We start from the raw sequence: 13278 nt of genomic DNA, 5'->3' as shown, positions 1-13278 counted from the left end.
CTTCTAGAATTCTAGATTAATAATATGTGGATACTGCTTCCTGTCTTATTTCATCAGTCAGTCAATTAATGAACCTGTGGAACTTCTTGGATACTTATTGTGTTCAGAACACTGTACTAAGTTCATTCATTCATTCAATCATATTTATTGAGCGCTTACTGTGTGCAGAGCACTGTACCAAGCGCTTGGAAAGTACAAGTTGGCAACATATAGAGACGGTCGGTCCCTACCCAACAACGGGCTCACAGTCTACAAGGGGGAGACAGACAACAATACAAAACTTGTGGACACAAAACAAAACATGTGGAGTGCTAATTGCTTGGGAGAGTACAATAAAGTAAGTAGACATGATCTCTGGCCTCCAAGATCTTACAATCTAGAATGGAAGACAGACACTGAAAATAATTATAGTTAGGGAAAGCAACTAGGTATAAAGATATACACATAAATGCTGTGGGAGTCAGGGTGAGGACCTAAGTGCTTACTCATCCCAATATTTAGATTACATTCTGTTCAACTGATACCATTATGTTTAGGAAAGGAGCAAAGCTGAAGAAGAAAAGTGATTAGAAATTTTCTAGCTTCTAATTCTGTCAAAATCATTGGCATGAGGTAGATTTGACAGTAAATGATGCAGTAAGAATAATTATAATGGAGTGTAATACTCATTCATTCATTCATTCAATCGTATTTATGAGCGCTTACTGTGTGCAGAGCACTGTACTAAGCGCTTGGGAAGTACAAATTGGCAACATATAGAGATGGTCCCTACCCAACAGTGGGCTCATCATGTATGTAATAACAGTAGTCCACCACACACTCACATGTGTGTGGGCTCTCACACACACACACACACACACACACACACAGACACACACACACACAGACACACACACACACACACACAAATATAGCCTTACTGGGGCTTTTTCTGGCTTCCCTGTAGCACTTGTTAGTAAGGAACAAAAATGGGATTCCTGCAGCAATTCCCACCGTGTTTGCTGTTGGTCTAAAGGAAATAACCATTACTCCTGGTGCCCTGTCCCTATTATTCCCCCTGCCCGCCAGAAATTCTGCCACAGTCATGAGACTACAGGGCACCCATTTCCTCATTCTGTAATAATAATAACAATAATAGTAATGATAATTTTGTATTTCATTTTCACCCCACCCTCAGCCTCACAGTGGTTATGTGCATATCCATTGTTTATTTTGATGCCTGTCTCCTCTTCTAGACTGTACGCTCCTTGTGGGCAGGGAACGTGTCCACCAAGTCAGTTGTACTCTCCCAAGCACTTAGTACAGTGTTCTGCCTTCATTCAATTTAGATATCAGGCCGACTTTGTCCAGTTCAGGTTTATCCTGGCATGCTTTAACTCTGCCCTCTTCTCTGCCCAGAAAAATTATTTCTCCACCCGTATTGACAACCATGACCATTGCTCTCTCCAGTTATTCCAGACATTGAACTCCCTTCTCAGGCCCCCTGTCCCCCAACTCCCCCATCCTTTGTCCCTAATGACCTGGCCATCTACTGTATTAAGAAAACTGATACTATCAGTCGTGAGCTCCCTAAAATCACACCTGCCCCTCCTCAGTCCCTCCCCCTCCCGGCCCCCTCTTCAACTCTCCCATCCTTCCCAGCAGTATCTCTAGAGGCGATCTCCTGCCTCCTCTCAGAATCTACCCTCACTGCCTGCGCATCTGGAAAATGGGGATTAAAACTGTGAGCTCCCTGTGGGACAAGCTGATCACCCTGTAACCTCCCCAGTTCTTAGAACAGTGCTTTGCACATAGTAAGCACTTAATAAATACCATCATTATTATTATTATTACTATGCATTGAACTAGATACAAGATAATCAGGCCAAACACATTCTCTGTTCCAAATGGGGCTCACGGCCTAAATTAGCAGGGGAGCAGGTGTTGAATGCCCATTTTACAGGTGAGGAAACTGAGACACAGAGTAGGTGCCCAAGGCCATACAGCAGATCCAGGACTATCACCGAGGCCCACTGACTCTCGGGCCTGCCCTCTTTACCACTAGGCTTGCACTAAGCTATTTTAATAAAGCATCTCAAATTCATAGTGAGCTCACAGCACTTTGACATGAGATTAAACCACATACTATTTTTAATGTATTTCCCCACTTTATTCACAAAGCTTTTGCTACAAGAAAATATGGGCAGAGTAATTTTGTGAGTCATATAAGAATCAAGTCCCCTCTCGACTCTGAAGTCATTGTGGGCAGTAATATATTTGATGTTATATTGTACTGTCCCAGGTGCTTAGTGCAGTGCTTTGCACACAGTAAGTGCTATTAATAATAATAACAATAATAAGTCTAGCAATAAGGGAAGAGGGGAAGAAAAGGGAGAAGGGGAAAAGAAAGAGGAAGAGGAGGAGGATTCTTGAGACTGTCTCATTTCTCTCATACCCTCCCAAAGGCTGCTTACATTCGGCATGAATGGATTACCTCCCTCTCCCTAGTCCTCACTGTTCTCCTCCCCTGGTAGGCTATTAGATGTTAGTCCTTTAAGGGTCTTTGGCGTAAGAGTGCAGGAGAGTATCACAACTGAGCAAGAATAGGTAAAGATAACTTCGGTGGGCATAGCATCAGCCAAGAAAGTGGTGTGACAAACAAAAAAGTAGCTAGCAAATAAAGTGTTATGGTAGGCAAATTTTGTGAAAAACAAGTAGTGTTTTTCTCTGCTGGTATGGAGGAACTCAAGGTATTGAGGAAAAGAACTTAATAAAGACATTGTTATTTAGGGTTTGATTGTTTTAGTTATTTCCCCTATTGTTTAACGGAACAGAGATGTAAAAGTTTTTTAGTCAACAAGATGAAATTGAATTCACTAATGACTTGATTTGTATCATCAAACTTAGTGAAAGAAAAGGAAGACCAATACAGCTTCTTTCTAGAACCTGAAGGGAACTGTTTTTAGTCTGTGTCAATAGTAAGAGTTGGTCTGCAGCCCTACCCCTTCCCCCCGTTTAACACTGCCCTCCCGTGAGCTGGAAGCAGGCCAGAGTGCAAGCAGCCGGGCACTTTGCCCACTACCCTGATGAGGCAGATACAGAACACTGTCTTCTTCTGTGCTTCTCTGCTTGCTGCAGCAGCTGTAGCTCGTTTCTTACCAAATTTGATTCTTAAACATGTCTGTGCCAATGTCACGTTTTGCAGCCTTCCATACTTATTTTACATTGTTTGGCAAAATACTGTGCTTTAATGGCCCTTGAAGTACAAACGAGTACAATTCTGGCCCCAGTTGTAGGCCACCTGCTCCCTCCTTCAAATTTCAGATGTCACATGGCAGTGGCCTGCTTTTACGCTGCAGCACACATTGCTTTAGAGTCAATCCTTCAGAGGGGAAAATAATCCCTTCTTATTTTATTAATTAAGCAGTAATTTGCACATGTGAGTGCTTTTCTCTCTCCCCCTTTATCTCTTTCCAGTTTTCTCTGGTGTCTCCTATTTTCAAATCCTCCCTACCAAGATGAAGAGAAGAAAGCAAATGTTAAGAGCCAGCTCAGTCCACAGTACCTTACCTCTCCCATCCCCTACCACAATCCAGCCTGTACCCTTTGCTCCTGTAACACCAACCAACCTACTCACCATACCTCCATCTTACTTGTCTTGCTCTTAACCCTTTGCCCTCTGGTCTGGAACTTCCTCCCTCTTTGTATCCAACAGGACCACCTCTTTCCCTACTTTCAAAGTCCTACAAAATCACACCTCCTCCAAGAGGCCATCCCTGACTAGGCGCTCATTTCTCATATTCATCTTCCCTTCTGTGCCGCATATGCTCTTGGCTGGGTGCTCCTTGAGCACTTTAATACTCACCCCAGCTCCACACCACTTAGGTAAATATCCGTGTACTTTCCCATTTCCCTATCAGTAATTTATTTTCTTGTCTGCCTCCCCCTCTAGACTGTAAGCTCCTTGTGGACAGGAAACATGTCTATCAAGTCTACTGTATTGTTCTCCCTAGCGCACAATACAGTGCACAGCCCACAGTAAACACTAAGTACCACTGATTGATTAAGGATCATGGGCCTGTGTACCCTGATTCAGAGAGACACTAGTATGGGAGGTGAGGATGGGTCTAGGAGTCTTGGAAGACTTCTGCTCTGAAGTGATCCTCCATCCCCGAGAAATCATCGCTCACTCCACAGTTAGCTCACAATTCACCTCACCCACAGCAAAAAGCTTCCAGTCCGAAACTTTTTTTTACAGGGGTCCATCGTCCATCTGTTTCACAGAGGGCCATACATATTTAGAGAAGTAATCACAAAGACTCTGATCTTCCTAGAGTATAGAGATCGTTTCTCCCTACCCTAGAACTTGGTGCTATGACAGTCTGGTTTTGTTTTGTTTCTTTGCCACAGACCTATTGGCTTCATTTTTTAAATGGCAGTGAAAGAAAGCTTTATAGTTTTTAACTAGTTTTGGGGTTTTTTTATTATTCAAGTGGAGAGGCTTTAGATTTTTTTCAAGTCACACCAGGCAAATTAGAGCTAATAACTTAATTTCCGTCTTATATTGGTCTTTTACATTTTTGTAAAAAAACAAAAACATAGTTTTTCCCCAGTACACGTCCTTTATTCTCTGAAATAATGGCAAGCAGACCCAAGCTTTTCTTTAAATTAAAACCCTGTGAATTTCTCCTCAGTGTTGTTTTGGAGATTCTGACACTGAGTGGATGATTACCATTTAATTGTGTTGATGTGCTAAATAAACATCCAATTGATATGCCCAACACTGTTTGCAGATTAAATTTCACTCCTTCTTTTGTAGGAGGGGGGCAGGGGTGGCTACCAAGCCAATAAGCTTTTTTCATATGTGTTCAGCGTATTCTCCAGGCAATCTTTGTCCTTGACTTTCTCAGAGATTCATTTAGGTGACCTGCACTTCTGATTATTCTTGTCAGCACTTTTATCCTCACTTGCATAGAAAATTGATCTCACTCTAGTTTCCAGATTGAGAGATGGTGAGGAAAATGTATTCTGAAAACAGTACCAATGCCATTTCATGGATCAACAACTAAGGCCCCTGGAGATTGGGTGGTTGCACATGTGGTTAGACACCCCCTACCTAGAGTCTTGAGGGTGGGGTCCTCCTTTGCTTTTGGGCTGTGACTTGTGATCTTTTCAAACATTTCCCCCCTCAAATTTATTAGAACACTTAATATCCAGATTCATTCAGTCATTCATTCTTTCATTCAATTGCATTTATTGAGCGCTTCCTGTGTGTGGAGCACTGTACTAAGTGCTTGGAAAGTACAATTCACCAACAGATAGAGACAATCCTTACCCAACAGTGGGCTCCCAGTCTAGAAGCGGGGAGACAGACAACAAAACAAAACAAGTAGACAAGCATCAGTAGCATCAAAATAAATAACTATTGATCTTAGAGATGAGAAGCTTTTTGTGTGATTGACCTTGTGGTGGTACGGGATGAAGAATCATCCACTGTTGAGCACTATTCAGGTGGAGAGGGGCTGCCGGTGGTGATTGCTTAGGGTCTGGGTCCCAAAGTCTCAGCACCCCAAGGCCCATCAGTCATTCCCGTTGAGAGACTCCATTAGCATCATCATTGTCATCTAGAAAATAGGTCAAGTAAAGAGATCTCCTTTAGGACATAGGGAAGAATTCTCATCTCCTCCCGTGGCTTAGAGAGAAGCAGTGTGGCTTAGTGGATAGAGCCTGGGCCTGGAGTTAGAAAGACCTGGGTTCGAATCCCACTCTCTGCCACATGTCTGCTGTGTGACCTTGGGCAAGTCACTTAACTTCTCTGGGCCTCAATTCCCTCGTCTGTAAATGAGGATTAATAGTATTATTGGCAATAATAATAATAATAGTGGTATTTGCTAAGAGCTTACTATGTTCCAGGAACTGTACTAAGTGCTGGAGTGAAGACAAGCCAGTTGAGTTGGACACAGTCCCTGCCCTACGTGAGGCTCACAGTCTCAATCAGGTGAAGTGACTTGCCCAAGTTCTCAAGGCAGACAAGTGGTAGACTGGCTTTAGAACCCTTGACACCCTGGATCCCAGGCCCATACTCTAGCCACTGCATCGTACTGCTTTTGGTAAGAATGTGAGCCCCACGTGGGACAGGGACTTTGCCCATCCTGATTAACTTGGATCTACCCCAATACTTAGAACAGTGCTTGACACCTAGTAAGTGCTTAACAAGTACCATAATAATAATAATTATTATTATTATAGAACTGGGCCATGACGAGTGTGGGTCCTCCCTCGACTGAAAATTTCCTTAGCCTGGATTTTAGCCTTTCTGCGGGATCCCTTGGAGGATGTAATGTCCAAATGGAGGGAATTCCCTGGGCAGTATTATTATATAGGGAGCTGTGTACAGGGGTCCTGGGGAAATTGTGGCTGGGCTGCAGGCTGGGGCTTCCATGTTGGCGAATATTTTGGGAGCTAATATTGGTTGTTCTGAGCTGTAAGGCAGTCACCGTCTTTGTTCCATCGCACAGTGAGTTCGGAAGGCCTTTATCTGCCTCCTCATTTGCCCGTGGAGAAATGTTTTAAATTTCTTGTGACCCTCATGTGCCTGGTATAAAAGAAAAAAGGAAAATTATCATTTGCTTTCTTGAGAATGGCCAATTCTTAACATCAAAATCGTGCTTTCTTTGCGGTTTTGTAGGATTCCCAAATTCGTCAGAGTACAGCATACAGTTTACACCAGCCTCAGGGAAATAAAGAGCATGGCACTGAAAGGAATGGCAATCTCTACAAAAAAAGTGACGGGTGGGTACGAGGTCAACGGAAGAGTTGTATTTTAGGCCTGCGTAGCATTTCTTCTCAATTTTGAGACCATGTTTTTGTTCTTAAAACAGAATCCGAAAAGTATGGCAGAAAAGAAAGTGTTCCGTTAAAAACGGGTTTCTGACGATATCGCATGGTACAGTAAGTAATCGTTATGTTTTCTGTTACGGAGGCCCGATAAGTGTGTGTTGGAAAATGAGTATATACAGAGTAGAATTTAATCTTATGATCTTAAAAAAATGTGAGATTCTTGTAAAACCACATTTAGATTCCCTCTCATGTCAGGTGCTTAGATGAACATTTGAAATTGTCCCCTCCTGTCTAGGCAAAGTAAGCGTTTAAACTTCTTTGTTGTGGTTAGCCGAGGATGGCTCAGATCTGCCGAAAATTGGCATTTGCTTTTTTTTCTGTAAGGAGGAAAAGTCTTGAGGCAATGGCATACAAGGCAGAATGGACAACTTGCCTTGGGGTCTTGGACTCACTTGAACTATCGAAGGCCATTTAGAAATTCTAATTGTGTACAATCTGCCCACAAGCCATAGGTTGGAGATGATATAGCAGCCAGTCCCAGGGCCTAAAATACATTGGGATGGACATAAAGTAATTCAGGATCTTGAAAAAGTATGTTGAAAATAATTAAACATAGAAAACGTGACCTGTATCGGAGTACCTCAGTTTCTCCTCTCATTTTTTTATTTTTCCATACAATTGTTGAAGTGGGGAAATGAAAACTTTTAAAATGGCTCCTTGTAGCCGTAAATCTTCCCTCACTCCATCATCCGGTCACATTAGAGCTCCATGTTTCCAAAGAATTGTGAGCCAGAGTCAGATGCAAAAGCAGCCCCAGGAGCTACATGCAACACATCTGGTTGCACAACCAAGGTCACCTTTGATGTGAGGGGGTTGGACTCTGAATCCCAAATTGGCCTATTAAGGCATACTTGCATGGTAAGCTTCAGTGGAGGCATCTCCTCCCTCCTAACCACACATACAACCATACACAGATCACAGCCAAATAGGTGATGGTGTGCTCAGTGAATGGACGATCACGATCTTCTATGGAGGGCCCAGCACTGGAACAAAACTCCAGAAGTTGCCAGAAGAAAAGAAGAGGTACCAAGACCTACTGAAAGCTTCCCTTGGGGCTGCCCGGTGAACACCGTTGTTTGGGAGCTTGGGGCCGAGGCGGGTCCTCCTGACATCCGATCTTCTACTCGGCTACCGAGTCCTTTAGAGTCACTCCTTTGGCTGCAGCAAAGGAGAGACGCACTGGGGGAGAGGTAGTCTGGGGAACTGTAGAACGACCAAGTGCTTTTCCTCAAATGGGCAACCCCAGATCCTCCGTGTACCTCGTGCCTCCGCTCCTCTTGCATACCTCAGAGCCTGCCAGAAGAGACAGGACCAATGTCCATGTCCAATGTCCATCATTTTGGACTGGAGATTCCATCCATCCAAGTGTATGTGTGCATGGTTGTATGCATTTTCCCTTTGAAGATGATGTTTTTGGCTTCCTTAAATATTTGATGAGCGAGTCCTGTGTCCCAGTGCTCAGAGAAAAATAATCCATCTCCCTGAGAAGCTATCACACTGGACAGCTCACAACCTTAGGTAAGTGGAAGAGACTCTCCAGGGATGCCCTCCCCAACTACTCTGTGTACACAATCCCTCGTTTTTATTGGTAGCACTGACTCTGCCTCTCAGTGAACAAAGCCTGAGGTAGTCATTGCATGGGGAAGAGTGAAAAAGGCTAAAATGTGAATGCGATGTTGTCACTTCTCATGTTTCCTCCATGCTGATAAAACTGGGATTCACGTCCCCTGCAAGATACCCAGTTGGTGAAAATGGTTTTTTTTCTTACTCTTTCAGTGTGCTCTCTATGAATTTTGTCCATGCGAAGTCTGAAAGCTAATGTTTCCCCAGATTGTTTGCTAGGGAAAAAGTGTCTTCCAGAAAAATTTTGCAGTTTGTGTGGGAATTGGACAACACACACTTAACATCATGAATAATACCATGATAAAATGAGCATGTTTATTCCCAAAGCGTTTCTATCGACTAATCTCATTTGCTTCCACAATAGCTGTATGTATTAAGAGGACAGTGATGTTATCTTCAAATTGCAGAAAACAGAGACACAAAGTGAGTGAGTGTAGCAGATCTGTGTCCGGTCCGGGACTAGACCCCAAGAGTCTGAGTTCCCAGTCGCCATGTGACCGCCACATTGCTAGGGCTAGTGAGGTGGTCATTTGGAAAGCTGTATTGCTAGGGCCAGTGAGGTGGTCATTAGGAAAACTGCCTACTTGCTTGTATAAATGCAAATCCCAGAGCTTCATCAAGCCCTATTGAAAACCTGCATCCAAAAGGAGGAAACACAGGGGACTGGCATTGCAGAGAAGCTTACAAATGAAGCTGAAAGTCTGTAGCCCATGGAATGGCTGATTTGTTTTGCTTTTTTTCTGCAAGGAGAAAAAGACTTTCTCCTTTATCTTTAGGATGCCCAAAGTCATTTTGCTTACCATACATGGATAAAAATGAACTTGGTTACTTTATACTTTCATTTTCTCTAGTGACCAAAAAAACCTTTTGTTGCTTCCTGCTGTTTGCTTTACAGAGTTGGTTTGGAGGAAGGTGAGAAGAAGGGTAAACAGGCTTAATACTTGGGCTTTGGCTGAAAGCCAAGGCATCTTTCCCATCTGGGGTGCAAGCAGTTTTTTTGCACTTGAATTTGCACTGTTTATTCAACCCACCGTCAGTTCCACAGCACTCATTTACTTCTCCATAATTTATGTATACAAATGTCTCCCCTTCTGCAATTCAGCCTCACTGTAGTCAGGGAGTATGTCTACCAGCTCTGTTACATTGTACTCCCCCAGTCACTTAGATAGTGCTCTGCACACAGCAAGTGCTCAATAATTTTGATTGATTGATTGATCTTTCATTGTTTTCCTCAATTGCTCAAGGTGATAAAAGCCTTCTTGACTTTGGGATCTGGAAGACTGTTGGCACAGGAAGCAGGGGCTGAGAGAAGAGGATTTGTCATTTTGTTTTCAATAGACTTACTCCCTTCACTGGACCCATGGTAGGGGTTGTCCTGAGCAATGGGAAAAAGAAAAAGGTGGTATTTGTTAAGCGCTTACTATGTGCCAAGCACTGTTCTAAGCACTGGGGGGGGGATACAAGGTAATCAGGTTGTCCCACGTGGGGCTCACAGTCTTAATCCCCATTTTACAGATGAGGGAACTGAGGCACAGAGAAGTTAAGTGACTTGCCCAAAGTCACACAGCTGACAAGTGGCAGAGCCAGGATTAGAACCCCTGACTTCTGACTCCCAAGCCCGTGCTTTTTCCACTAAGCCATTCATTCATTCATTTGTATTTATTGAGCGCTTACTGTGTGCAGAGCACTGTACTAAGTGCTTGGGAAGTACAAATCAGCAACATATAGAGATGGTCCCTAACCAACAACGGGCTCACAGTCTAGATGGGGGAGACAGACAAAAAATCAAAACATGTGGACAGGTGTCAAGTCATCAGAACAAATAGAATTAAAGCTAGATGCACATCATTAACAAAATAAATAGAATAGTAAATATGTACAAGTAAAATATATAGAGTAATAAATCTGTACAAACATATACAGGTGCTGTGGGGAGGGGAATGAAGTAGGGCGGGGGAGATGGGGAGGAGGAGAGGCAACAGGGGCTTCAGTCTGGGAAGCCACACTGCTTCTCTAATTATGGTATTTGTTAAGTGTTAACATTTGTTAAATGTTAAGTGCTTACTATGTGCCAAGCACTGTTCTAAGCACTGGGGTAGATACAAGGTAATCAGGTCATACACAGTCCCTGTCCCATTTGAGGCTCACACTCTTAATCCCCATTTTACAGATGAGGGAACTGAGGCCCAAAGGAGTGAAGTGACTTGCCCAAAGTCATACTGCAGACAAGTGGCGGAGTCGGGATTAGAACCCATGACCTCTGGCTCCCAAACCTGTGCTCCTGCCACTAGGCTACACAGAAGAACTGCGCTAATAATAATGGTATTTCTTAGGAACTTACTCTGTGCCAAGCACTGTTCTAAGCCCTGGGATAGGTACAAGGTAATCAGGCTGTCCCACGTGGGGCTCACAATCTTAATCCCCATTTTACAGATGAGATAACTGAGGCAGTAAAAAGTGGTTTGTCAAAGGTCACCCAGCAGACAAGTGGTGGAGCTGGAATTAGAACTCAGGTCCTCTGACTCCCAAGCCCATGCTCATTCCATCAAGCCACGCTGCTTCCACAGCATCTAGCATGAATAATGTTTCTCAGAATTTTACCAAGGTGAATAACATTTTTCACATGATAGGTTTCATGTTTATGATTTCATTGAATAGATTAGCGTTTTTTACTAAGGCTTTTCTCACCCGCTCATCCTCTCTATTGGGGATTCAGTGCCCCAGATCTTTGAATTTCCTGCTCCTGAAGCCATATAACAATGACAAAATAATACTAATAGAAGAAACACTGGGGTAGATACAAGATAATCAAGTAGGACACAGCCCCTGTCCCACTTGGGACTCACATTCTAAGGAGGAGGGAGAACAAGTATTTAATCCCCCCCAAGACACAGAGGAGTTGAGTGACTTGTCCCAGGTCCCACAGCAGGCACGTGGTGGAGCCAGGATTAGAACGCAGGTCCTCTGATTCTCAGGCCTGTGCTCTTTCCTCTACGCTGTGCTGCTTCTCATAGGTGAATTCTATGTGAGCCTGCAGACCTACTCTCCAAAGCCTCCTTATAGGGCAACTTCCTTTTTCTGTTTTTCCTGGTTATAGTGGCAGTTCTGAAGATTTTATTGCTGACACGTCCTGCTTCTGGCCTAGAACGCCCTCCCTTCTCAAATCTGACAGACAATTTCTCTCCCCCCAACCCCCCTTCAAAGCCTTATTGAAGACCTCTAAGAGGTCTTCCCTGACTAATCCCCTTTCCTCTTCTCCCATTCCTTTCTACATTGCCCTGATTGCTCCCTTTGTTCATCCCCCCCTCCTAGCCCCACAGCATTTCTATCCATGTCCATAATTTATTTATATTAATGTCTCTTTCCCCCTGCTCAGACTATAAGTTCATTGTGGACAGGGAATGTGTCTGTTTATTGTTGTATAGTACTCTCCCAAGTGCTTAGTGCAGTGCTCTGCACATTGTAAGTGCTCAATAAATACAATTGAATGAATGAATGAATGACAGTAACCTATCCCAAAAAGATCAATAATAATAATTGGTATTTTTTAAGCAGTTACTGTGTGTCAAGCACTGTACTAAGTACTGGGGTAGATGCAGTACAATCAGGTCAGACACAGTCCTGGTCTCACATCAGTGTGTCAGCCTAAGGGAAGAGAGAACAGATGTGTCATGCCCATTTTACAGGTGAGGAAACTAAAACACAGAGAAGTTATGTGACTTGCCCAAGGTCACACAGCAGGCAGGTGGTAGAGCCGAGATTAGGCCATAGGTCTTCTAACTCCCAGGCCCGTGCACTTCCATTAGGCTATGCTGCAGACAAGCCGCCAGTAACAACAACAAAAAACCTAGGTTCGACAGGTTTCGAACCCAGATCAAGATATAGGTTTTGAACCTAGATCAAGACATAAGTTGTAAGCCTTTGTCTGGGACAACATACCCCGTTACTTCATCCAGGTTGAGATGTCAGCATGTGAGTGCAGCCAGATGCCCTAGCAGTCAATACAAATGCAGATTCCAGAGGAAAATAATACCGCCTTAATTTCGTACAGCACTTTTATTCCCAAATTGGTCTCACTCTGCTTGTCCCATTTTTACTCTCGAAACATCCCTATGAGATAGGGAATGGTGCGTAGTATTGTCCCTATTTTATAGATGAGAATACCGTGACAGAGAATGTGGTCACACAGCCTAGAGATAGAGAATATGGCAATATGGCCCAAGGTCACACAGCAGGTGGAACCCAGATCCTCCAGCTTTTTCCATGGCACCATACTGCTGCCTCCCATATTAAAGGAGAGGTGTAACTTGTTAAGCTTCTGTAGGCCTAAGGTATATGCTAAATATAGGATTGCAGTCAACAATGTTTATTAATTCCCAGTGAGAACAATGTATAGTCATTGCTCCTCCAGTTTTTTCCAAGGCACCATACTGCTGCCTCCTATATTAAGCTTCTTTTAGGCTTCAGGCATGTCCTAAATACACGATTGTGGCAACAGTGTTTGTTAATTCCCAAGGAGAACAATTTATATTCACTGCTTAGCATTCTTTGTTGAAGCATTATTGTATGGGAATCAATCAATCAATCAGTGGCATTTATTGAGTACTTACTGTGTGTAGAGCACAGAAAGAATCGCTTGAATGAATCTAGGCAGTGCTACTTTTGTGGAGGTGAAGACCCAAAACATTAATGCAGGAGCTTTAATTGGTAACCAGTAATGATTACGGGAAGGTTGCAGCAGGCGGCCCACATGTGGTTTTTTATTTCTACATCAGT

The 13278-nt window shown here is 43.4% G+C and overlaps 1 protein-coding gene across 7 annotated transcripts in view; it reads left to right on the top strand.

Moving 5' to 3' along the window:
- ASAP2 (ArfGAP with SH3 domain, ankyrin repeat and PH domain 2) overlaps positions 1 to 13278 on the top strand; it is a 176167-nt gene that overhangs the window by 101317 nt on the left and 61572 nt on the right. For all 7 annotated transcript variants that reach the window (XM_038772085.1, XM_038772083.1, XM_038772082.1 and 4 more), the window contains 2 exons: positions 6668 to 6771; positions 6861 to 6930. In XM_038772085.1, coding sequence (XP_038628013.1) covers positions 6668 to 6771; positions 6861 to 6930 — 174 coding nt within the window. The remainder of the gene's footprint in view (positions 1 to 6667; positions 6772 to 6860; positions 6931 to 13278) is intronic.

The sequence above is a fragment of the Tachyglossus aculeatus genome, chromosome X1 (genome assembly GCF_015852505.1).
Source record: "Tachyglossus aculeatus isolate mTacAcu1 chromosome X1, mTacAcu1.pri, whole genome shotgun sequence".
Taxonomy (NCBI): Eukaryota; Metazoa; Chordata; class Mammalia; order Monotremata; family Tachyglossidae; genus Tachyglossus; species Tachyglossus aculeatus.
The sequence above is the reverse complement of the archived record's forward strand: the minus strand, read 5'-3'. Positions and strand labels throughout refer to the sequence as shown.